At 37.5% G+C, this 27,153-nt stretch overlaps 2 protein-coding genes across 3 annotated transcripts in view; both read right to left on the reverse strand.

The window, feature by feature from the left end:
* Positions 1-400: 400 nt before the first annotated feature.
* On the reverse strand, positions 401-1,675 carry gpr151 (G protein-coupled receptor 151). Its single transcript, XM_067381996.1, has one exon. It carries the CDS (start codon positions 1,673-1,675, stop codon positions 401-403), a length of 1,275 nt encoding a protein of 424 aa, XP_067238097.1.
* A 1,463-nt stretch (positions 1,676-3,138) lies between these two features.
* ppp2r2ba (protein phosphatase 2, regulatory subunit B, beta a) overlaps positions 3,139-27,153 on the reverse strand; it is a 74,173-nt gene continuing 50,158 nt past the window's right edge. For both annotated transcript variants that reach the window (XM_067382009.1, XM_067382018.1), the window contains exons 2-9: positions 18,661-18,758; positions 16,216-16,381; positions 14,403-14,515; positions 10,371-10,548; positions 9,213-9,377; positions 6,601-6,770; positions 5,670-5,761; positions 3,139-5,531 (exon numbers count right to left, since the gene is read on the reverse strand). In XM_067382009.1, the coding sequence (XP_067238110.1) occupies positions 5,252-5,531; positions 5,670-5,761; positions 6,601-6,770; positions 9,213-9,377; positions 10,371-10,548; positions 14,403-14,515; positions 16,216-16,381; positions 18,661-18,758 (1,262 nt within the window). In that variant the 3' untranslated portion in view covers positions 3,139-5,251. The remainder of the gene's footprint in view (positions 5,532-5,669; positions 5,762-6,600; positions 6,771-9,212; positions 9,378-10,370; positions 10,549-14,402; positions 14,516-16,215; positions 16,382-18,660; positions 18,759-27,153) is intronic.

Raw genomic sequence — 27,153 nt, forward strand, 5'->3', positions numbered from 1 at the left:
ACATTTTATTGCCATCTTTTTTGTGAATGATTCAGGTAGCAATAAAAGTAAGATTTCAACATCAATTTTTTATTAGGCAGGAGGGAGCTATGCACAGCTTTTCATCAATGTCACAACACTGATTTTAGTGTTATCTCTACCTATTTTATTATATAATACATAATTTTTAACAACATAATACAATACAATTAATACATTGTCATTTCCATATACTTCTAATGAATTATACCAAACCAGTTTTGTCTTTTTTCCCCCCTCTCTTTTTAATAAGAGTTAAACACATACACACAAATTCATTATGAGTTCAGGTGAGGTCTGATCTGTTGTATGTTTGTTTTTGTTTTTTTCTTTTATGTTGATAAAATGAAAAAGAAGTGGAGGGTAGATTCATGCTGTCTTACTATTTTCCTTCCTTGGGATTTTGGTGCTCCCAGGGTATAGGATCATTTTCCTGTGACTGGGAGCCAGTTTCCCTCTCTTGCCAAAACTGCTCTACATCTTGCAGTACAATTCCATCCTTGTTGGTCGGGCTCTCCTGCTGTCCTTCACACTGGTCCGGTTGCTTCTCAGGCTTCTCCTCTATTCGCCCTGGCTGGTGTGGAGGGAGGTGGGCTGATGTCTCCGGTCTTGGGGTTGGCGACTTCGGGGCGGTCGGGGTGTGTGGTCCTGGCTTCTGTTTTGGAGGCTGCTTGCGGAGGGTGAGCCTACGCCACAAGCCAATGTAGCCCTCTCTGAATTCCTCTGAGAGGGCGAGAACGATGAGAGGGTTGACTAGAGAAATGGAGAACATGAGGAGCTGGGCGGAGAGAGTGAAGAGGACCGGAGGGAAAGCACCTTCAGTCTCCAGCGCGTGCCGCATCCAAACCCAGGCAACCCATTGCGGGAGCCACATGGTGGCCATGGCCACTGTCAGGCTGAAGAGCATCAGGGTGATTTTGCGGGATCGGATCTGTGTCCGCAGGTTCTGGGTTTTGCTGGACCTGCGCTGACATCGTCCATACGCCTTCCAGAAATAAAGCAGAGCAAAACTCAAAGGTGTGCAGTAGGCCAGAAGAGGATACACCTTGGCGTACACGGACATAAAATCATGGGCATCAACAGGCACTGCTTGAACACAAATCATTCTGTTTCCTTCTTTTTGCAGGGTGGAAAAAAGCCACTGGGGAATTGGGACCACGCACGCCAAGAGCCAAGTGAAGAAGAGGACTATCAGGATAGTCTTCAAACGGATGGTCACCTGCTTGGTGGGGTTACTGACGTACCTGTAGCAAGCTTTGGCCATGATGGCCACAGTGAAGCTCTTTGCAGCCATGCAGGAGTGCAAGAACCAGTCACAGGTCTTACAGACAAACAATCCCAGGGTCCAGCTTGCACGGGAATAAGCAGTGGCTTTGAAGGGAACAGCAAATGCCAAGACCAGACCATCAGCCAGCATGAGGTTGAGGATGAGCGCGTTGATCAAGGACAGCTTACCTTTACGGGCGTTGGAAATCAGGACTCCCATAGCAGTTACATTCCCGGTGAAACCCAGGACGCAGATGATTCCTAGCACCACTGGAATCAAAACCTTCAGATCTCCGTGATCCAGGTGCTGATAGCCACTTCTCTCCAGAAATGAGCGTCTATCCACGGAACTGTTGCCAGCGCTGATATTCATAGCAGGTAATTTATCCATTTCCACTGTGATAGATTGGTAAATGAAGACAGAGTTGGCAGTAGCCTATGTGCAGAGGAAAAGATATATACTCTCTCAAAACTGCGTCTATACGCGAATAAACTCCGCGTGCTTATGGAATGAATCGGTCCCTGCGTTCTTTTCCCGCCTTTGACTAGGCAGCGCGAAAGCGGAGCGACTTTATAACGGACGCTTTTGATTGACAGGTGCCGTCCCCAGCTGACTGACAGCGTTTAATTTCGCCCGTCGCGATCATCCCGAGGACAATTAAAATGATTTCGGGTAATAAGCACTGACGACTACACACACAGTTAAACTTATTGCTTCTATTGTCACTGGAAATTATGGATTTTTTTATTTCCTGTCGGAGACAAAGGCTTGACGATTGCAAATGGAAATATGGAGTAGGAATATGAATGAGTTTTGAGGAGAGATTTTACCTCAGTAACGAAGACTTCTTTCCTCGAACTAATATAATGTAGCCTATGTTAGTCTACTTTATGACATGTTTACTGTTAATACTTTATATTACGTTATTATTAACACATTTTATAATGTTTGCCTTAACGTTATTTATCTTTCATCCAATTAGGTGGACGGGGATCGTTTTCGCTGGTTTTACTTAAGTGAGTTTTTTTTTTTTTTCATTTTTTTCCACTATGGGCAGCCTTTAGGTTTGATTGTATGGAATACGATATAAATGCATAGGTCTGCATTTAAATTATTGAACATAGAAAACCATAGGATTTATTGTATGTTGTCTATGAGCGTATGTTTAAGCTCATGTGTGAATGTATGTGGTATTATTGAGTTCACTTTTTATCCAGCAGCTATATGAAAAAATATGATACTGACATTTTAAGGTGGAGGATAGAATTCAGAGAATTATAATTTTTGACCAGCATTTGACTTTTGACCCAAAACTTTAAAATCATACAGAGACTTGTGTGATTAGCTGTAGCCTCCCTTACTCCCTTATAGCAGTTATATTACATTTTTAATTATTTGTATGCATAACTAACACTTTATTAAGAATGATATAATAATTAATATTTGTTAATGTTACTATTAAAGTTATTATAAAGTATTATGAATCCAACAATACCTTACATACCAAAACCAAATATATTTACATCAATTACTGTTGCAACTGTAAAATCATAAATTAATGTGGGATTTTCCTCTGCTATTAAATCTTTTTTGGGTCTTAAATTTGTAGTGTAGTATATGAGGATTGAAGTTGTCAGTCCCTAATACTCTGCCAAATATATTCTTTTGTGCTTTGCAGAGTTATGTGGCATAATGAATTCTTTGAGTGTGTTTGATAGAGTACATGTGTGTCTCTTAAACTGTCACATGGGGGCGCCATTGTTTAATTCACGTGTGGTGAAAGGGAGCCCAAAAAACAAAATCAACTTTATTTCAACTTCCTTTTCGTTTCTTTTTATTTCAACGAATTCCATTAAGCATAAAGACTGCATGGCAAATAATTGGACGTAGATACATTCTGAGCTATAAAACTTTGTTTCATTAAGAAGTTTACAACTGAAGTTTTTATCCCTTCAGAAGAGAACATTACAGGTTTATTTGTACATAATAAAATTCCCTGATATCATTTAACCTTCACGTCATGTATAGGCTACATTATGATACCGGCATTCCTGTCATCCTCAGGCCAAAGTGACGTAACTGAATGATGACGTTTTAACAGTCTCAGACAGATGCAGCGGAAACCATGTAAAAATATGACATCTGATTGTTACAGGTTCATTTGATGGTGTGGAACATGTACACTGCCCGGCCCCAAAAGTCGCTGTTTGTATTTAAATAGGAAAAGTCAGTGATTGGATAATTAAATTGCATTGATTATTATGTTTCTAGCATGTTATATGTTTGGCAACAGTTCTTCTAACCCTAATTCTTGCAGTGTCTAGCTTTTTATTTCTTAAACAACCATATAGGAAGACACATCATGGTCATATTCCAGAATGACAAAGTCAAGATTCATCAGGCTCAAACTGTTAAAGAATGTTTGGGATGGAGCATGAAGAATCATTTTCACACATGAATAGGCACCTCTGAGTCCAGACCTTAAATTCATTGTAAGTGTTTGGGATGTGCTGAAGTAGACTTTACAGAGTGCTCACCTCTTGCATTGTCAATACAAGATCTTGACCAAAAATTGATGCACCTCTTAACATCACAACATTTATTTCCATCAAGAGGTGCATCAATTTTTCAGACTCATTCATTAGTGAAAATAATTTGTCATGCACCCTCCCAACCATTCTTTCACAATTTGAGCCTGATTGATCTTGACATTGTCATCCTGGAATATGGTCATGGTCAAGAAATGAATAGATACACTTAGGGTTAGAATAGGTTCAATTAGGGTTAGAAGAACTCTTGCCAAACATATAACATGCTAGAAACATAATAAACACACCAATAATGATCTAATCATAGACTCTTTAGAATTAAACTTTTCTTTTTCTTTTCTTTTCTTTTTTTGGCCGGGCAGTGTATTTTCTTCAGTGGCTCATTATAGATGACCTGTTGCATGCAATAATACTTTTCACCCAGCACGGCACTGAAGAATAAAAAAAACAAAAAAAAAAACAGGGTATACTGTAAAGTTATGAGAATACTGAGATAAAATGAAGACTATAATGCAGAATTCAAGTACTTCAATTCTGTGTACTGTAAAATCATGTCGCTGCAATTCTTTTCCTTTCTTACACAAAGCTATTCTTCACATTTCTTGTAAAAACATTCACACTTCACAACCCAATTACCACCCTTCCGAAAATCCGCCCACCCACCACCCCGTCTGCCGCCCAAGTACCCACATACGAAAAGAAGGCACCACAGCTTGTTAATGGTTACTTACATCAAAATAAGAGGACAACATGGACTGACAAAAAATGACCAATGGGATTGACTTTTACTTAAGAGCTCCTTTCAAGAGGACCAATCAGGACACTAAATACTGTGATTCCATCCACAGATTGTTTGTCTCAACACTACAATCATCGCAGTGTCACATTCTTAGTCTGTTACGGATCAGTCAGACACTTCTGAGGAAGTTGGAGAGCACTGTGTTTCAAAGGGAATGAAAATCCATTGTTTTTTTGTAAAGGCACCCCTTTGTTTCTGATGTCAGCGGAGGCCCGTCTTATTCACGGTTTGTTTTTGCCTTATTAAAGATTCTTTATTCTTTTTCATTGCAATGAAAATGCACATTTATCCAGATTTAAAGAGTCAGGCATTTCCTCCCAGCAGAGAAATGAATAAATACGATAAATAAACAAGAGTTTATGGAAGAGGAAATGCAGGTACTTAATAGAGGAAGAATGATTGTGCAGGGCAGGATGCTTCTTGTTTGTGAAAGTCTGGCAGCATCCTTGCACAACTTGGCCTTCTTGCCCAGCACAATCTGTTCATACTTCTGCCCACATCATAGGTAACTTCATGTTTCTCATCACAAAACACACCCTGGAATATCCTGCTGGGCTACAGCGTTTTTTTTCCTCTTTCTCTCTCTTCTCTGGAACATGTGGAGGTGGTACAGTTGTGCTAGTTGACCTTATCCTGGAATATGTAAAGGTTATTGGTGGCTGCCACAGCGATGATGTTCTCGGAAGGATGCCAGGCGGTGTGGAGAATTTTCTTGCTGAAGTCCAGGCTGTCCACACTGATTTCGTCTTTGCGGCGCTTTCCGCCCACACACACCTTACGAGGTTTCAGAATTGCCCGAGGCTTGCTGTTCTCCCGGGACGCCTCCAGTGTCACATCACGCTTCGTATTACGGTCGAACATTCGGAAGAAGTTGTTGTAGGAACCAGTCATGATCACGCTGGAAATAGAACAAAATGAAAAATCAACAATATGCATTAAGATCCTTTTTTATCTTTATTATAATTAGATCATTATAACTGTGCACCGAATTACCATTCACAATAAGACAAGTATGTGTATCAAAATAAACACTGACCTGTCTGATCCATTCCAAACACATTCAAATTTATCGAAGATGCAGTCATTCTCATACAGCGAGCAGAGCTTACTTCTTAGGTAATCATGTACCTGGATGGAGGAAACGGTGACAGTTTTTGTGCAAGTCTGACTGTTAATTTAGTAAACACAGGTTATGACAAATTCCTCTGTTTTTAGACAGTGTGAGATTTTTAAAGACCCCATGATATATTGTTTGATGAGAATCTTTTGATTTCGTTTTTTCCAGCTCATTGGTGGAAGATGTCCCGTTTTGTGTCTAACAGGCTGAAGTAAATTAAGACTTTGAGAAACCAAAGATACCAGTGAAGCGTGATTTTGCTACTTGCTACTGCTGAATGGAGGTAGGTGGAATTTATCATTTGGGGAGATGACCTTCTCAGAGGGCATTTTATTGGGCAACATCTGTGTAGTTCAAGATGAGAAAGTCTTATATTAAGAAAGTCAAAGTCTTTAAAAGAAATTAATACTTCTTTATTAATTTATTAATTTCTTGAGCAGCAAATCAGATGATTTCTGAAGGATCATGTGACACTGAAGGCCTGGCGTAATGATCACAGGAATAAATTACATTTTAATATATATTCAAATAGGAAAAATTTTAATTGTAAATGGTAATAATATTTCACAATATTACAGTTTTTACTGTATTTTTGATCAAATAAATGGAACCTTGGAGAGCAGAAGAGACTTATTTAAAAAAAACATTAAACACTTTTACTTATCCCAAACTTTTGAATGGCAAAAAGATTTATTTGTCTTCTTTTAGGTGTACACAAGCATATAGATGACCTGAATGCTAACAGACATGGACTAAAAGCCACAAAAGCCAAATCTGACTTCACAAGGCCTTTAAAATTGGGCATTAGTCAATATATTGTTAAATGCAATGACATGACTAACTGCCTTACCTGATAGGTTTCCAGTGGTTTGCTCTCCATGTTCAGATCCCAGACCTTTACAGTCAGGTAGTCACGTGTCATCAGGTACCGCCCACTGTGGCTAAATTTTACGTCAGAGATGGAGGAGATGATTTCAGAGAAAAAGGAACGATTGCTTGGGTCTTCTGGCTCCTCGAAAACTAAATGAGAATAATTGAGAAATCAAATAAAGAAACACTTTAATATGAGGATAAGAAGATGTCCAGTCCACACTGAATATCCCATCTTGCTCAGAAATATGTCACATTACAGAAGTAAAATAGATTGCGAGTGCTGTTTCATGTTGGTTTTAATAACAAGAGCCTGGCAGAAACTTCCAAAGAAAGTTTTTCTGAATCAGTTTCACCATTTGCTGCACAAAACATCATAAATCTGTCTGGCTCGCCAGGGAAATAATACACCTGTCAGAGCAGAGAAACAGCTATTTATCATCTACTATTGATTATCCCCTCACTGTTTTGTTGACTTAGTTGCGGATTATCCTGTGATGTGTCGGCAGGCGTCTACACAGCGGATGAAAAACACGGGCAGAGGGAGAGGAAACAGATCAATGCTTGCGGTGATATTTGGGCACTGGTGGACTGCAGGTGTTTGTCATGAGTGTGTCTTGTCACATTGTGAGCCTGTCCACCTGCAGTCTTGCTGGGTGTCATTCAGAGGGGGCTAATGAGTCCTCTGGGGAGTGATATGAGGGGATACGGACCCTCCGCCCAGACTCTGCTGCTGCTCGGAGCCCTGCTGGGCTTGGTTAGCCTCCCCCGCCTGCCACAGCAGATTGATTTTTAAGAATATTCTCTGGGATGTCTGGTAGATTTATTAGTGCGGATGGAAGGAGCAGCACACACTATGCGATAGAGAAGACATTGAGGAGGTCTTTCCTGAGGCAAACTGGCAGATCTGCCTGCTGTGAGATCATGTACCAGGGAAAAAATTGACAGATGTGTGTATAATTTAGGTCAATGTGGTTCTGGAGATACAAACCAAGTTAGCTAAAGCTGAAGCCCTCACAGCTGTTCCCCCCTCCAGCTAATCTAGCCTTTTAAAATTCAGCATCAGTATGTAAATGTCTATTCAACAGGATGCAAAAACATGGACCAGTAAGCATGTCGATAAAACTAAGGAAATGACCAAATTCTTTGAGCGGTGAGAAAACTATAGGCATGGCTATCTGCCCTTGAGCATTGATTTTTATGCCAAGCTTAAATGTCAATGCATTCAATCTGATCATCAAATGCATATGGATATTTCCCATCTTAAACTGGAGACCTGAGCATCTATGACTTAAGAAATGGAAATGTGTCAATTTGTGGTTATCAATTCAGCCATGTGCAGCCAAAGGGGATGCCACTGTATTCCACCAGTACAGGTTCATCAGTCTGCACTGTGTCCAATCCCCAAATGAAATTAGCCAGTTAAGCTCAAGGAGACGCAATCATATTAAATATTAGCATAATCCTCACCTCCAACGCCCTCGCCCTAGGTGGAAGTGTAGCTAATCCCTGTCGTGGCGTATGTACTGGCTGTGCTCTCTAGAGACAACAGTGTTTCTTGAGCTGTACTGCCCCTTTGAATTTTGAATTTGTAATGTTTACAATAAAGGTTGGTAGAATGAAGTAAGCACTCATTTAAACTGGGACAAAAAAGTCTGAAGTATATTAAGGACCTCAAAGAAGCTTTATTAGTGGTGCTTTCTATTACCTACCTATTGGGGGCTTGTTCAAATCCCTAATCCTAAGTATTAAATGTCGGTGCATAACTCATTCCACACCATTAGTGCTAGAGGCCTGAATGGTACTTCAAATCCTACAGTATGGTGATGAGATGTGTGCTATTGCTTTTCTAAGCAATCAGCCTTTGTTTCCTTTAGCTGCATTTATTTTTAATCTCAATTGTCTACAAAGTCTGAGATTTCAATATGAACTCAAACATTTCTCATCAAATTATTCTATAATCCAAGGTATCTAAACTAAGCTATGCACATTCATTTTATAAGTGTACACTACCGTTCAAATGTTTGGGGTTGGTAAGATTTTTTTTTAAAATGTTTTTGAAGGAAGTCCCTTCTGCTCACCAAGGCTGCATGTTTTTGATCATTAATACAGTAAAACAGTAATTTTTATTACAGATAATTTGTGCCAATTTCCCAGGAAGTGACAATTTTGTTCTCTTGAACACATGTAATGGAAATGCTGATTTATTCACAAATGTTTTATGCAATATTCCAATTTTGCACGCAAGTTAAATTAGCAACTTTGGATGGAAACATAGGTGGTGTCACATGATCCTTCAGAAATCATTACAAATATGCTGATTGGTGCTCAGTAAACATTTCTTATCAATGTTGGGAACAGTTGTGCCGCTTACATTTTTTTACCCCAAAGAACAGCATTTATTCAAAATAAAAATCTTTTGTAACACTGTAAATGTCTTTGCCGTCAATTTAATGCATCCTGGCTGAATAAAATTATTAACTTCTTTATTGACCCAATCTAATTGATCTTATTGACCCCAAACTTTTGAACGATAGTGTATGTCAACTATTGTCTCATTAATGTTTTTCTTCTAGGGTTGCACTGACTCACATTTCGAGTGGTTGTCACAGAGCGCTGCTGCCCTCATGTCACACAGACGTATGGAGCCTTTACTGCTACTGTAGACGAAAGTGTTGCAGTGGTGAGGGTGAAACTCTGCTGCCGTTATCACCTCCGTCAACTCCTCCATGTTTGTTGGCTTAATGTCTACAATGTCTGAAAAAGCAGCTCAGAAAAACTTCTCAACTTGTAGGTCTAGTAGTAGCACAATGAATCAGAAACAGTGTTGGGGTAACTCATTACAAGTAACTTAACTGAGTTATGTAATCAGATTACTTTTTCAAGTAACTAGTAAAGTAATGCATTACTTTTTCAATTTACAACAAAAAAGTTTTTCAAATAAGTAACGCAAGTTACTTCTTCACATTTATTGACAGCTCTCCTGCCCCCATGTTGAGAGAAATAAAGGGCAGAGGTGTTGTGTGCGTTGTGTGTAAACATGATGGTTATTGTAGTTCTAGACTAAATATGAACATTTACTCATCTCACTTGCACAAAAACATTCAGTTTTCCTCAAAATGAATAAAGACAGTGAAGTGCAATCTCAGAATTTTATGCAAACCTGTAATAATTAACTATATAAAATTACACAAATATACTTTATTTAATCTCACTTTATTAACCAGTGTCTTTGCTGCTGACCTTCAATTATCTAATTCAACCATACTAATAGCAAAAAATTACTTTAGATTAGATTTATTAATAAGGGTGTTGAACTTCCTTCTTCTGTATCCTATTCTTTTTTAATCCAGAATGGCAGCACAGCTGAAAGGTTTGTTTGAGCTGCGCCCTCTACTGTACAGGCATAAATATGCATTTCCTTCAGCCTGAGGCTTATTGATTTCACTTTTGGTGTGAAAGGGCCTTAACATTTGCCAAAAATAGAACTTGTTTTTAGTTTTTGTTGTTGTAACACATTACTTTTCATAAAAAGTAACTAACACAAATAGTTACTTTTTTAGGGAGTAACGCAATATTGTAATGCATTACAAGAAACTTTCCCCAACACTGATCATAAATAATAATCATAATGAGGAATCGGCAAATGGGGGAAACAGTGGTTACAAATGTGTTGGGCCTAGTACTGAAGGTGAACTTTCTTTTTCAAAAACATATTTCTGTCAACTTCAAGGACGTTACAAAGGATACTGAAGCTTCTGTTTGTGATCTCCAGGTTCCACAGGTTGATCCTTAAGTCATCGGTGGACATGAAGGTCTCGTAGTCACTGTTGACAGATATGGAGTTGATGTGGTACGTGTGCGCATTGGAAAACACTCTCCGAGGTGCGGCCTCAACCATGAGGTCCATGGGCCGCAGTACTGGCACCTAAAGAAATGAAAAGACAGAAAAAAAGGTCAAAATCTGCTGTCACAATTATAACAGCAACAACAAAGTCATCCTTTTTTTAAAGATTGTTGGTGATATGACCACTAGGGACCTTCTTGTCGTTCATCAGCAAGAACTAGGACATACATAATAATCCACAACTCTATTTAAAGAATGCTGAATTGAACAGCAGGTCAGAACAGGGAGACAGTTTTGCTTATTTTTATATTCTATTTTAAAAGACCCCATGAACCCAAGTTTTGTGGACGTATGCATATTTCTATTAGCTTTAACAACATTCATATGCTAGTGCGCTCCAAAAAGTTAACAAAATTAACTTTATATGCACCAAAAACATATTGCACTATATATTTGTTCTCTGTCATTGCTTTCATCCATAGTACAAGCCATTAAGTGTGATATTCCGGTCTGAAATGCAAACAAAAGGCTATTGACTACATACATTAACAGAGGAATGAAAACATAGCTTCTCAAACAATTTCGTGGGGGTTTTAATAATTGGTATAACTAATTAAAAATGCATGATTAACCTTTTTTAGAGTTCTATATTTGGCGCCGACTTGCATCTAATTGGGGCTAATGACCATTATGATGATGCTCAATGTGCGTTTGGCATTTTGTGAGCTGGGACCATCCAGCGGGACACATTTCTAAGAGTCCACTGTACTGCACTTCCTGCTGTTAGCTGGTGCCCAGAACAGCACCAGCGCCCCACCCACAGGTCCTAATTGCAGTATGCAGATGCGGGCTGTTTAACTGATACTGATGTATAGAGGCAGTGTGTACCGTTCCAAAAGAGTGTCACTCATTACCACATAACCTCTGAGAAGCACCTCTGGCTTGTGTGAGAGGCATTTAAATCACTTTTGTAATGTTGAGCTAAAATGATATGCACAAATTAGCATTTCATGTGCTTTTTTTTTTATCATGCTGACAGATTTATATGTCATCCTTTTATTAGTTTTTAGCATAAGATGGCACATCTATGGACCACCCACAGTTCATTCACTGACCATCTGATGCATATTTTCATGAGTAAAGGTACAATACATCTGTCTTTTAGGAAGAACTAGTCAATGGATTTACCAGGGTATCATCAACTCTTTGAAAGAGGAGGCACTTAAATCAGATATCCATGATCCATTTTGTGATTCTAGAAGTTTCAAGAACTGTGTGTTCTTCAGTAGTTATTGAGGGGCAAAAAATGAATTAATTTAGGCCTATATCTTATGTATTTATTTTATTTTATTTTTAGAAAATTAATTAGATTAGATTAGATTATTTTAAAGGGGACCTATAATGCCCCTTTTATAAGATATAATATACTGCAAGTCCCTGGTGTCCCCAGAATGTGTCTGTGAAGTTTCAGCTCAAAATACCCCACAGATCATTATAGCTTGTCAAATTTGCCCCTATTTGGGTGTGAGTAAAAACATGCCATTTTTGTGTCCCTTTAAATGCAAATGAGCTGATACTCCTGATACAGCTCGTGCTTCGGTTGCTTAACAACAACAAAGCTGGAGAATCTCACGCAGCCAAAATGACGATTGTCAGTAACGGTGTTCAGCCTTACATTATTCAAACCGGAGTCGGACACTGATGAAGAGACTCAGGAAGAGGTCACAACTTTTAGAATGCATCTGTACGTTAATGAATGATTAGTGGATACATTTACGTAGTTGCTGTGGAGTTGATTCGACTCATCGACTAGCACGTGCCATCATGTTAATCTTTTGTGCAAATCCAGCATTGAATTGACCCTCATGTGTGAAGCAGTCCAGCGTTAAATGACGGCATGGCAACAACACTCTACTACAACTCTTCCTCTTCTCTAAAGCAGCCCAACATGAGCTCATCCCCTTTGTTGTGTGCTCTCGGGGGCAGGGCTTATGTAATATTTAGGGTTAGTGATGTCACTAACCTTTGTTGTAGCCCCTACCAGCCATTTATTGTAGTCCTTAAACAGTGAATTCTTCAGTCGTAACTTTGCAGATGTTGTTTATGCTCTAACAGCAAAGAACCACTGCTTTAAAACTACATTAACTGTCAGTTTCATGATAGTGGGTGATTTTTTTTTTTTTTAGCCAGAATTAGCTGTAAACATGCCATTAGTCATAAGTCTTGCTAAAGGAATTTGTCCTTTTCTTTATGTATAAAAGAATCTAAGGAGATCCCTGTTTCTAATCTTGAGGGAAAATATCTTCCTGTGTCAAACTTAGCAATCGCATAGAAGTTCAAAGAGCAAACGGATCACGCAGGAGGAAAGGAGAGAGTGAAAGACCATGGAAAAGATAAGAAAACATGCTCATTATCTACTGCTAAGACAGGCAGGGGGATGGGGGATTGGCCAACACCTAGCTTTCTGTTTTTATGGCACAGACAGCATTAGTAGGTCAAACAGCACAAGAATCCATTTTGATTTGCTCTATTGTTATAAAAGGTCAGGTAACCGCTGGCTTTAAATGCCACGGCGGTCACACCTTGTATCACGTCATCTCACAGATTTTAGAAACCAGTCCACTGCAAACCTTAGGGGTAAAAATTGCATACTGAGACAAGAGTAAGATCACAGCGTTGGCAATGGAGACTGCCAGAACACATGACATGTGTATCTCATCCTTCCCCTCCTCCCTCACTACCGGAGCTCCACGATAAATCCGTCTCTGCATCTCTACCACACATACATTTCACGGTCCAAATGGGATTGCCGCCCGCTCCATGCCATCACCTCTGTGTCAGGCTAATCTTCTGCCCGGACAGACAATGGTGGAGTAGTGGAGTGCTTTAATCCATTAGGCCATGGAGCAGAAAACAGACACCGCACCAAGCATTAATGGGCACTCGGAGTCGCGCCCTCTTTGTATCTGTATTCAATTTGGAGGGATGAGTGGAGAACGAGTGAGAAGGAGAGCAGAGGGAGGAATGATTGTGAGCCCCTTCACTGCACATTATCATCTCTCTTTGTCCTTGCTGCTTGATTATGAATGAATGCCTTTTGGTCGCTGACAGCTCATCATTTGTCAGCATCAGTGCTGAACACAGAGAATGAGATTTTCATGTGAGAATTTGAGCGAACAGCAGCAACTTCTCAAAGCATTAATGAGAACACGCACCGGCAGTTTTATAATAAATCTCTGACTTCTTGGTACGCGATTCAGTGGATCACTGCTCAACTATGTGCCATTCCAGCTTAAAAACAAGATTCTATAAAAGCTAACTATCAGCTGAACTACTGAAATACTGTTCAGACTCTAGGAGTACATCTTAAGAAACCTTTGAAGAACATGTCTGATTTGTGTTAAATTCTAAAATCAAAAGAAATAAGATTATGCTTAAAGAAAATGAAACGTTACATTGTGACATCATCTTCATGACAATTAGGACATCCTCATTTTGATTTCTTCTCATTACTGTAATGGATGAAATCTCATTATTACTGTAATGTAAAATTAATAAATAAAACATTAGTTCAATGGTGAAGTATTCATAATTTGTTGTACAAACCTTAATTTATGCTGATTTAAATAATAAAAAAAAAAACTATACTACTACTACACTAATGGAAACTTAATGATAATGAGAATTATGGTAATGAAAATTAAATTATGAATTATATGTAAAATATGTCACAATGAAAATGTATTAATGCTCTTAGAAGTAGGCTTCATGTTCTTTATGTAAAATATATTTCTTTATTTTCTCATCCTAAAAATCATCCTTAGATGTTCTGACATATCTAATGAACAAATATAATACAATTTGTGTATCCATATTAAACATTTTGCTTGTTTTTATTGTCAATTTGCAGGTGGTGATAATACAAGCATGCTGACCCGTAACGTGGTGATGGTGGCTGGATCTCTGATTCTTCCATCTTCATCCTTCAGGTTGTATCCCTCCGGTCTCTTATCCCTCTCACTGATCTTCCACAGTTTCACAGTTTTATCTAAAAATAAACAGTTACACACAGAGCAGCTTCAATATACAATTTGTAGGGAACAAGACATGATAAAAGGAGAAGAAATTAAAAGAGAGAAGAAAATAAAAAGGTGGGCAGTGGGAAATTTAGCAGTCTGTGGGACACAATCTGGCACATGGCTGGAAAAGATCCAGCACCAACAGAGTATATAAACCGTAGCCATACCATCTGAACATGGGGAGACGTATGATGTCATTAGAACACTTTAATGTTGCAACAATCTTTTGTTGAAATAAAAGCAGCTATTATGAATAAATAATAGTCTGGATTAATACTGAGATCATAGTTTGTAGACTAATGTGAATGGTCTGATGTTGTTTGGACCTCAAAGACTTTCAAATACACCGATCAGGCATCACATTGACCACCTTCCTAATATTGTGTTGGTCCCCCTTTTGCTGCCAAAACAGCCTTGACCCGTCGAGGCATGGACTCCCTGAATGTTTGCTGTGGTATCTGGCACCAAGATGTTCGCAGCAGATCCTTTAAGTCTTGTAAGTTGCGAGCTGGAGCTTCCATGGATCAGACTTGTTTGTTCAGCACATCCCACAGATGCTCGATTGGATTGAGATCTGGGGAGTTTGGAGGCCAAGTCAACACCTCAAACTCATTGTTGTGCTCCCCAAACCATTCCAGAACCATTTTTGGCTTTGTGGCAGGGTGCATTATCCTGCTGAAAGAGGCCACAGCCACCAGGGAATACCGTTTCCATGAAAGAGTGTACATTGTCTGCAACAATGATTAGGTAGGTGGTATGTGTTAAAGTAACATCCACATGGATGGCAGGACCCAAGGTTTCCCAGCAGAACATTGACCAAAGCATCACAATGCCTCCGCCGGCTTGCCTTCTTCCCATAATGCATCCTGGTGCCATGTGTTCCCCAGGTAAGCGACGCACACGCACCCGGCCATCCACGTGATGCAAAAGAAAATGTGATTCATCAGACCAGGCCACCTTCCTCCATTGCTCCGTGTTCCAGTTCTGATGCTCACGTGCCCACTGTTTGCGCTTTCGGCAGTGGACAGGGGTCAGCATGGGAACCCTGACTGGTCTATAGCTATGCAGCCCTATATGCAACAAACTGTGATGCACTGTGTATTCTGACACCTTTCTATCAGAACAGCAATTTGAGCTAAAGTAGTTTGTCATTTGGATTGGACAACACGGGACAGCCTTCGCGTGCATCAATGAGCCTTGGCCGCCCATGACCCTGTCGCTGGTTCACCACTGTTCCTTCCTTGGACCACTTTTGATAGATACTGACCACTGCAGACCGGGAACACCCCACAAGAGCTGCAGTTTTGGAGATGCTCTGACCCAGTTGTACAATTTGGCCCTTGTCAAACACGCTCAAATCCTTACGCTTGCCCATTTTTCCTACTTCCATTATATCAGCTCTGAAGACAAAATGTTCATTGCTGCCTAATATATTCCACCCACTAACAGGTGCCGTGATGAAGAGTAAATCAGTGTTATTCACTTCTGTCAGTGCTCATAATGTTATACCTGTTTGGTGTACCTTCTTTTGTATTCCACACAACAATGTCAGTCATACATGTTTGGAACATGTGAGGATGAGTGAACGATGGCAGAATGTTCATTTTTGGGTGAATTATAATGTTTACAATGCATTATTTTTTGCACTGAAATCTCAACTGTCACTCACCATTGGTGGAGAGCAGGAAGTATGCAGCATTCTGTTGAGGCAGCCAGCGTATCTTATTGATCTTCTCCTCAATCTCTAAACTCTTCAGGTAGTCAAACTCCGGCTCGTGACTCTGAAACGTGCTGTAAACATTATACTCCCCACGTCTGTGAGGCTGGTTCTTACTCTGTGGGTGAGAGGACAGAAAGGATGTTTGTTCAGTTGCAAAGACCAACAGAGCTTGCTACGAACATTTATTTTGTTATGCTCATCTACAGTAGTGGTCAAAAGTGATGTCCAGAGGGGATATTTGTACAAGTTCAATTAAATGATCAAAATATGAGGAAAATATTTTATATATATATTTTTTAAATATTTTAAATCTGAAGGAAAAGCAAAACACTACATTTGGTCAAGGTATTTATCTGACAAAATTATTTGGCATAAAAAAGGCAAACTACAGCTACAGGTTTTATTTTACTATGCAGAAAAAAAGCTTGCAGGAAAAAGGATACATTGACTACAAATTAATCAGTAATTAATATTTAATTTTTCTCTGTTGTGTTCATAATTTCTTTGTCTGATAGCCTGGCCAAAAAATATGTCTGCACAATTTGGCATATTTCATTGCGTTATCACAAATAAAACAATTGCATAACTACATAACGTGATTACAAATTCTTTAACAATTTTTATTAACATTTAAATAAAGGGTGAAGATAATACATTTCCTAGGACAGACATCACTTTCAAATATGGGGGGGAGATCTGCAGTACTCTGCAGAATGACTACCTTCTTACTGGTAACAGAAAACAATCTAATTAGCCAAAAAATATATAAGAAATGAACTTCCAAGGGACACAGTATGTGTAGAACTTTGTTAATAATGAGCATTAAGATTAATGGAAATCTACGGGGCTTTCTGCTTGTGAATATCCCGTAATGTACTGCTGATTCTGTTAACAGTTAATTGCAGGTTTCCTGGTCACGGTTGGGCTATTACATTAATGCATTCACAATCAATGGCAGCATGGAAATAAGGAAGTTTTCACATTGGGAACCATCAAAATCAATAATTGTGAAAACCGCTCATGCAGTTAAATTAAAGTAAACAGAGGAGTCCCTCTCTAGAGGGTGTTATAAGAATCTGTGTGTGTGTGTGTGTGTGTGTGAGCGCGTGTGTATGCACGTGTGTGCGTGTGTGAAGTACTAATGTTTAGGGTATTGTGCAGAAACGGACATGTTCGTGTGCGTCTGGATTTGCTGACAGCAAGGCATATAATCTACAGGCAGAATAAACTGAATTATACAGAACAGTCCTAATTCAGTGTTGAGGAGTAACTACTTAGTTGTGACACTAGTTTAGTAGTGACTCTTTTTCAATAACAAGCTACTTTTTCCAATGAGTAGCTGTGTACCGTGACCAAACATTAATTTGCTGTTTAAATGTCACATTGTATTGCGCACACAGCTTTACTGTTGTACTGTACTAAATGGTTCACCCTCTCATACAGTATGTTGGAACGTCCAATTTATTCTAGTACATCTGGTTCTTTTGGATAGTTTATTTACATGAATAGTTTAAAAAAGTGTCACTGATTTGGCATTTTAGGCCTTTTAGAGCTAAATATTTACAGTGAATACAGGACATTTTCTGATAATTTGTTATTGACATTGTTTTAAAAATGTGATTCAAATAGCTACATCAGTAACACTTCCAGATAAGTGACTTCCAAAGTGTGTGACTTTACCTGTACTGTTAAATGATTCTGTTAAATACTACTGTATGATTTTAACTCTGTTATGTGTGGTTTATTTTTATATTTATCTAGTTGTGTTTCTAGTTGTATATCATGTAAATTTATCTGTTTATGTCATCATCCTAATTGAGGTTATTCAAAAATTCTAATTTTTTTTGTCCTAAAAATACAACTCTGATTAAATTAATTATCAATTGTTCTATTGTTACCAAACAGTTTTGGTTACCACTGACTTCCAGTGTGTGGGGAAAAAAAACAAGGAGGCATTTCTCAAAATATCTTCTTTTATATTCCACAGAAGAAAGAAAGTCATACAGATTTGGAATGACATAATGAGGGTGAGTAAATGATAACAGAATTTTCATTTTTTGGTGAACATTCCCTTTAAGTTGCTTAAGTGTACTTAGTTACTTATTGTTAGTAGCTTGTAGTGTAGGTAACATCTAATTTTAAAGAAGTCTTTGCTGTCCAAAACTATCCTGGAAAAATCTTCACGTCTGAGCATGTGCAGCTGAGGTTTATCGAGACCTCACCTATGTTACCATTGTGTATTTATTGAAACCTTGTTAAAAGCCACAGGAAGCTGTGGTACAGGGTGCGACCCTGTGGTTTTTCCTCACACATTAAGGAAAGTACAGATTTTATTGACCTGCTGAGGATTTCACAGAACGAATGTATGTGAAAGATTTCATGGTTTCGTCTTACCTCTTGCTCCCTTTGGAAAACCACAACTCTTCCTCCCTTGTCTCCCGTGGCCAAGAGCTCTCCAGTAGAGTTGAACTCCACAGTAGAGATGATGTCAGCTGCAAAGAAACACAAGAGAGCCTTTATGTATGCAGGATTTACCACTCTTTGTAAGGGATAATGTACAGTTATCTGGTCATTATCATAAAATAAACCACAAAAGATTGATCTTGCATCTCTCTTCAGGGGTTTATTTGGTGATTAATGACTGGCTCACTGTACATTATCCCACTTATTACACAGCTACTTAGCAAACAAGTAGACATGAAATGTTGAACTGTTTTATTATGTAAGAAGAAAGAGACCATGGAGTAATATGAAACATCTAGGCAGGAAATTGGCTAATTATACAGTTTAGTTATCTAAAACATATTAAACCACAGAATGCTGCAACTGATCAATCAATAAGTTAAAATATAAAACAAAGCCCACTCTCCAGTGGCTGGTAATTATAAATCTTCAAACAACACACGTAATATGCATGTGTATTACGATGGTGTGTTGCGATAGGTCACAAGAGACATTAAAAAATAAAAACCAGTGACATGTTTGGCATCATTGTCATCAGACCTTGTGTGCACGTTTTGGCATGCCAAATTTAAATAAGGTACAATGGGGCTAAAGGCACACCTTAAGAAAAATGTGCTTCTCGCTATTCCCAGTATATGATTGGATGGAGCAACAGATTTTGTGTGAAGATAAATCATAAAAGTGGTTTGTTTGTTTAAAAATCTATGAGGTATTTATGAGGTGGCAAGGTGGGACTTTTACCCCACACACGGGGTAAAAGGCTCACCAGCATAGGGTAAAAGGCACATTATTTATACAAATACTTTAGCTAAAATATGTTTTTAATAATGTCTAAGTTCAAAACAATCACGTTTTGGAAAAAAGTTTGTACTATTTTCTGTGTATTTTGATGAATAAAATAATTCATTTTTGTTCATTAAATATACTGTCATTCAAAATGTTAATGAAAAAATTTTTTTTTTAAATATTGAAAAACATATTTAAAAAAAAAAAAGATTTTAAAAGCATTGAAGGAAATTTAATATAGATTTACAGTAGTAACAATAAATGATATTTTATTATGTGATATGATTAATATCATTTTGATGGTTTCATTAAAAAAATATAGTGATTATCTCTAAGATGGACACCCAACTTAATATATGATATTTACCATCTGAATCTTATCATGTCATGTCAACAAATGGAAAAGTCAGCCAGCTATTTATTATCATGTTAATTATTGTGCCTTTAGCTCCAACAGCAGGGGGTGCTTTTTACCCGAAATACCACACTTTTACATTTTCTTCCATTATTTAAAAAACTCTTGCTTTAAGGAGACTGAAAATCATTAAGAAGACCTTTGTCTCAAAAAATCTTCATTAAGGATCAGCCAAATTTCCACATGCATCTTGAAAAGTGGATGTTTTTGTGCCATCTAGCGGTTTAGAGGAGAATAAAATCAAATGCACCTTTTACCCTGGTGTGCCTTTAGCCCCACTGCACCCTATATATGAATGTAATGACATGGATTGTTAAAAGATTGTTGAAATCCAATGGCTCAGTGAGTCCTCCATAGCCAGCAATGACATTTCCTCTCTCAAGATCCATTAATGTGCTAAAAACATATTTAAATTAGTTCATGTGAGTACAGTGATTCAATATTAATATTTCAAAGCAACGAGAATATTTTTGGTGTGCCAAAAAAAAAAAAAACCCAAAATAACGACTTCTATAGTGATGGCCGATTTCAAAACACTGCTTCAGGAAGCTTCGGAGCATGATGAATCAGCATATCGAATCACGATTCGGATCTTTTGTCAAACCGCCAAACTGCTGAAATCACGTGACTTTGGTGCTCCGAAACGCTGATTCGACACACTGATTCATTATGCTCCGAAACTTCCTGAAGCAGTGTTTTGAAATCGGCCATCACTATATAAGTTGTTATTTAGTTTTTTTTTTTTGGCACACCAAAAATATTCTCGTCCCTTTATAATATTAATATTGAACCACTGTACTCACATGAACTGATGGATCTTGAGAGAGGAAATGTCATTTCTCCCTATGCAGGCCTCATGGAGCCATCGAAGTTCAACAAAAATATCTAAATTTTTGTTCCGAAGATTAACAAAGGTCTTACGGGTGTGGAACGGCATGAGGGTGAGTAATAAATGACAAAATTTTCATTTTTTTATTTTCCAATGAAGGAAAATATGATCAATTTCTATTCTTTTTTTCTTCACACAAAGCTATTGTATGAGACCTGACACCATTGAACATTCTGCAAAATTCCATACGTGGCAGATACAGGTTTGACATGAAGGTGAGTAAAGGATTTTTTTTGCTGAACTATTCCATTAAAATAATGCAGGTTGCCAGAAGAATCTCAATTCATAGTACAGTTATTTTTAGGTCTACTCTTAATATCCACACACAATTAAAACAAGATAGGGTTAGGATTATATATGAAATATTAGGACAGGGCTATTGTGTTCTGCAATACCACAATACAGTAAATGATAAGCTCTGTCGGATCTAGTAATCACAGCAGAATTATACAGTGGTTAGCGTTTATAAAATGCATTTGTTTGTCAAACAAATGATTTGTTGAAAAACAGCAATTAGTCCATCTAAATTCTCATATCTTAAAAACGTGGTAAATCTGCATATGTTGAATGCCTACCTCTCTTTTTAAGCTGTCACTACCGATTTGGGGGAAAAAAGGCATTGTTCTAGTGCCCCACATTTGTGAGAAAATGGTTAAAACAGACTTAGGCAATGTACTGAATTTTTTTGTGCTAACAAATAAATAAAATAATCCTCAAAAATTATTTTTAGCAGAAGATTAATTACAGTAACCCTTTTTATGGAAGCCCTGAATCAGACCAAAGGGTTGAAAACATTCAGTGCACTTAAACAGATAAAGAGAGCAAGAGCTGCCATTCCCACAGCATGAACAGCTCAGAATCCTCCGCCCCTCCAGAGAGAGCCGACGCTCCCCTCCTCCGACTATGATTATCCTTCCATTCATTATCATCTGACACAGAAATACACAACATCCTTCACGTTCAACACTAAATCCACGGGATTCACCACTGAGGACAGAAACTGCCACATAATTTACATACGACAGGATTAACTCGAGACATCTAATAAATCAGTTTCTCGAAAGATTGATTTTAATGCTGGTACACAGAGAAAGATAAGCAAGTCTTTCATCTTTTCCAGGCAGACAATACAAAATGAGCAATAGTGATAAAATACCACAAAGTTTGTGATTGATTGTATTCAACCAAATGTTTCTGAACCTCTGAATCTTAGCTTGCTATTTACATCTGTAGGAGGGTTTCCTACCTTTAAGAAATCTTCTTTTATCTTCCTCTAAAAGATGCATTTGTTTGAAGGGTGAGGAGCTCAAAACAGCAGATTACATTGCTTGGTTATTCTGTATTGTTCTGCATACAGTAGAAATCTACAGACAATGATTTCATAGATGTTGCGTCTTTAGTGGCATCCGCTTATGAAAGACGAAGGGGTTGAGATGTAACAAGTAGGAAAGCGTGATTCAATTTTTTTTGTTGTTTTTTTGAGAAGCCACACACCCTCAGTGGATTTATTGCTTGCTGAATTGAAAACAGGAGGAAGAGGTTGCCATGGAGACCCCTTCCGATACTGTTGTGCTACATTTGACTGGAAGACTTAGCTGTGTATGTTAAACAGCCTGAATGCGTGGTTTACAGCGTGTGATGCCGGTCAATGGCACAGTGGGGGAGAGACTGAGAAAATTTTGTCTATTTTTGAACATGGCTGCTGAAAGCTGAAATACACAGTCCTGAAATATTGCACAAATAGTTGCGGAACAGTGCGATTTATTCACAATGGCACATTCTTGCATACTGTACACTGTGATGATTCCCACACTAAGACAGTCTATGTATTGATGTACAGATTTTATTTCTAATATCTCTGTTTATTGTGGTTTATTTATAAAATTAAGTATTTTTATTTCATTTAAGTCATTATATTAAATTATATGGATGGATTATTAAAATGATAAAAATAAATAAATGAAATATTAACATAAAATTATATAGAATTATTATTTATGATAGATAGATAGATAGATAGATAGATAGATAGATAGATAGATAGATAGATAGATAGATAGATAGATAGATAGATAGATAGATAGATAGATAGATAGATAGATAGATAGATAGATAGATAGATAGATTGATTGATTGATTGATAGATAATAGTCTAATGTTGTATTGTTGGATTCTATTAACTGCATGAATATGTTTTCTCTTCAGTTTTGATGATGGATGGATGGATGGATGGATGGATGGATGGATGGATAGATAGATATTGGACAATCTAATGTTGGATTGTTAATCTATTAACTGCATGAATGTGTTTTCTCTTCAGTTTTAATACGGTGTACAGTGGTGTCATATGGGTGGGGCATCAGGAAAATCTTGCTGTCCTTAATGTCGATTGGGAGGATTCGAACATGGTGAGACTGTTTTTTCACAGCCACATTACTAATTGTCTAATAGTCAGCATAAAGATTTGTCTTTCCCTTGCCCATATAAAGCAAACATTCAATGTCTAAGCCCATTGATCTTGATGCTGTATTTCTTATCTTCGTTTGCGCAGAAAGAGACTATGAAACCCCCTGCTTCTTGAGGGAGGGCGATTTGAAATCATTACAGACAGAGTACATTTTATTCATTTACTAATTATCTTGCTGTTCTTTGTTTCTCAACAGTGAGCGGCTCTTAAAAAGATGCAACAATGGATGTTGCAAAAGGTAATGACAGAGAAATAGCTCTTGGAAACGGCAACTTTTCATCAATCGTTGAGATGCACCTGACCGTACACCCTCTGCTTGGCAATAACGCAGGCCTTTCTCTCATTATAAACACATTAGCACACTGCAGTCTGAGACGGGGAGAAAACTGATGACAATGTTTTAATGAGTTTGCTCAATTACAGACATGTTATTTCTCATCTTTCTCTAAAGGATAAATGAGACAGCAGAGAAGGAAAGGGACATAGAGAAAGACAACAGACAGAGAGAGAGTGGGGGTGTCCTATAATCAAAGCATGTGTTGACTTAGAAAGAGAAAGTGATTTCATAAAAGCAATTTCAAGGCCCTCTGGTCCAGCGTTCCCTTGTGTGATACTGTTTGACAAGGAAATATCCAGGCAAAGAGTATTTCACAATATGATATCCCTGTTTAACTTGCTTCAGTGACTACGAAGAACAGTAGGGATGTAGGTGATTGTCACAAAAATGTTCAGATCACAACTAAAAAAAAGCCTATTTTAGGGTCATTTAGGTATTTTTTGCATTGTGACATTATTATCATGACAAATTTTTATTACCATAATATAAAAAAGAACTAATTCTAAGCTAATATTTGCATATTTTTCCCCCCCAAACCTAAAGCGTCATATATTTATATATATATATATATATATATATATATATATATATATATATATATATATATATATATATATATATATATATATATATATATATATATATATATATATGATTTCTTATTTCTTTTTCAGGTTTCATCCAGACATGTTGTTTGTTTTGTGAGATTGAGAGGGAATCAGATTTGTCGTCCTTCATGTAAGTCATCTATTCTGAATGTCTTTATACTTAGCTCCCTATGACAAATAAAGTGGGCAGTGCATTACAGAGTGCAGTTAATAAATCCTGCGGGCACCCATGTCTGCAACAGCAGGGTCAAAGGTCAGGGTCTCATATACCCAAAGTGCTTCTGGGAAAGAACTGATCTCTACCGTGCAGTAATTTGCAGCCGCTGTCATTACTCACACACCATAAAGTGGGTTACCGTGCCAACCTGTCTAATCCCAGCAGCCTCGGCAGCTCGAACATGTATGATCATGGCTTCCCCATCACAAAGCCATCATGGGAAATACCAAAAAAAAAATAATGTTCCGAATAGCATATTAGCATCCCATTTCAGCAGTATGTATAATTTGAAAAGTATGCAGCTAGTATTCCATTCCGAACACAGCCGATGTATAATGTCCTACTGTTCAAAGCATGCTAAGAATATCCCCGGAACAAAGTCTAATAAAGTCGCACTTAGCTTATATTGATTTACAAATTGATTTTCTTTGCCTTCGCACAGACAAAATGAGAATGAGATCAAGATGATCCACCATATCAAGACATTAATTGCCACTATGCAGTGAAAGGGGACAGTAGGTCAACAACGATTAGTAGGGAAAACAGCAAGCGGAATATGTTTTAAAGTATATCTTCTACTGTCAGCCCTCACAGTCAAGATAGCATTGAGGTTTCAGCATAGCACAGCTGTCTGCAACATAAGAGAGGCTGGTTCATGGAAAAGTAGGTCAGTCTGAGTCTGCTGAGCCAGTCTCGGGCTAAAGAACATCCAATCATTTCCAAAAGACAAAATCAATGCTTGTTTTGAAGTTAAGCCAAAATGAAATGATTCTGTGTAAGCCTGTGTGGAAGCATGTCTGAATGGAATCTGCAATTATCACAGGACCTGATAGAGCACTGTGTTGTAACGCACGGTTATACGTTCAGCAATGTCTGCGAGATTAGAGCTCTTTCGCTGAGTTCAGCATCTCAACGGATCAGCCCGAAAAAGATTACAGCTGCCTTAACCTATCAGAAATGTTTAACATCTATTCAGAATGATAGATTGGTTTGGTGAGCAAACAGTGTGCAACAAGATTGTATGAGAGTAATTAAAGGGTTAGTACAGCCAAAAATGAAACAAAAGAGCAGCATGAAAAAAAAGAAAAGAAGCAAAAACTCATTTTAATAAAAAATAAAAGCGAATGGGGATGGATGGCATCAGACTCAACTGGAATAAACTTATTAAACACATAAAAATAGCTTTAAATGTGAAACTGACCCACATTCAAGTCATTATAAGTGAAAAATTTCACTGCAGCAGCTCTCAATCTCATTTGAGTCCATATATATTCATTCAAAAAACCCTGTGCTGACACCAGGATACATAGGTTCCGCATTATATGTGACCCTGGACCACAAAACCAGTCATAAGTAGCACAGGTATATTTGCAGCAAAAGCCAACAATACATTGTATGGCTCAAAATTATTGATTTTCCTTTTATGCCAAAAATCATTATATAAAGTGAATATATCAAAAATGTATTTTTGTGAGTGGAAATGCATTGCTAAGGACTTAATTTGGACAACTTTAAAGGCTATTTTCTCAATATTTAGATTTTTTTGCACCTTCAGATTACAGATTTTCAAATAGTTGTATTTCGGCCCAATATTGTCCTATCCTAACAAACCATACATCAATGGAATGAATATTTATTCAGCTTTGGGTTTGTGGTCCAAGGTCACATATATGGTTTTTCACACAAAAGGTAATTTAATATTTAAAGGAACACTTAATATTTAAGATGTTTTTCATTTTTATTATGTTATAGTAAGTATAAAATGTACACTACCATTCAAAAGTTTGGGTTCATTTTTTTTTTTTAATAAAAACTTTTACTCAGCAAGGATTAATAATTAAAAAAGGGTGACAGTAAAGACATATTATAAAATATATTTTAATAAATGCTGTTCTTTTGAATGTTTTATTCATCAATGAATCCAATTTCTACAAAAATATTAAACAGTATTGTTTTCAACATTGATAATAACAAGAAATGTTTCTTGAGCAGCAATTAGAATGATTCCAGAAGGATCATGTGACACTGAAGAAATGATCCTGAAAATTCAGCTTTGCATCACAGGAATAAATTACAGTATATTTTCAATATGTTTCAAATATTTGACAATATTACCGTTTAACAGAATTTTTGATCAAATAAAACCTTGGTGAGCATAAGAGACTTTCCGACCAAAAACGGTAGTTTATGTAAAAATAAAGTATATACTTTTATAAATTAAATAACATTATTATGAAGTCATATAATCATTGTTAACCATTCATTTTTGGTTTTATGTAACGAGGAAAGTCATACAAAATTAATTATCATTGAGGGTGCGTTAAAAAATGACAGAATTTTCATTTTTGGATGCACTATTTCTTTAAATGTCTGCTACACTGTACAACATGCACACTGAACTTCCCCCGCAAATTAAAGACTGTGTGTGAGACTGGTCAAGTGTGCCCAGATCTGCCTTAATAATTAAATTTTCATGGATCTGTGTCCAGAAAATTCCTCATATTCACTCTCCATGCACTGTTGCCTTGTTATTTAGACTACAGATTTCACTGCTGGCCAAAAGATGCAGAAAATGTTTCCAACAGGGTTCTCTTGTGAAAACTAACCATATACTGTACAGTCATAATCGCTTAGATTCAATTAATATCAGAGAGTAAACACAGACAGTTTTTGATGTTCCTTCTTTTCCTTTTGATTTTTCAGCA

The sequence above is a fragment of the Chanodichthys erythropterus genome, chromosome 1 (genome assembly GCF_024489055.1).
Source record: "Chanodichthys erythropterus isolate Z2021 chromosome 1, ASM2448905v1, whole genome shotgun sequence".
Lineage (NCBI taxonomy): Eukaryota > Metazoa > Chordata > Actinopteri > Cypriniformes > Xenocyprididae > Chanodichthys > Chanodichthys erythropterus.

Coding starts and splice junctions, on each gene's coding strand:
- gpr151 (XM_067381996.1), bottom strand. CDS start 1,675: ATGGATAAATTACCTGCTATGAATATCAGCGCTGGCAACAGTTCCGTG.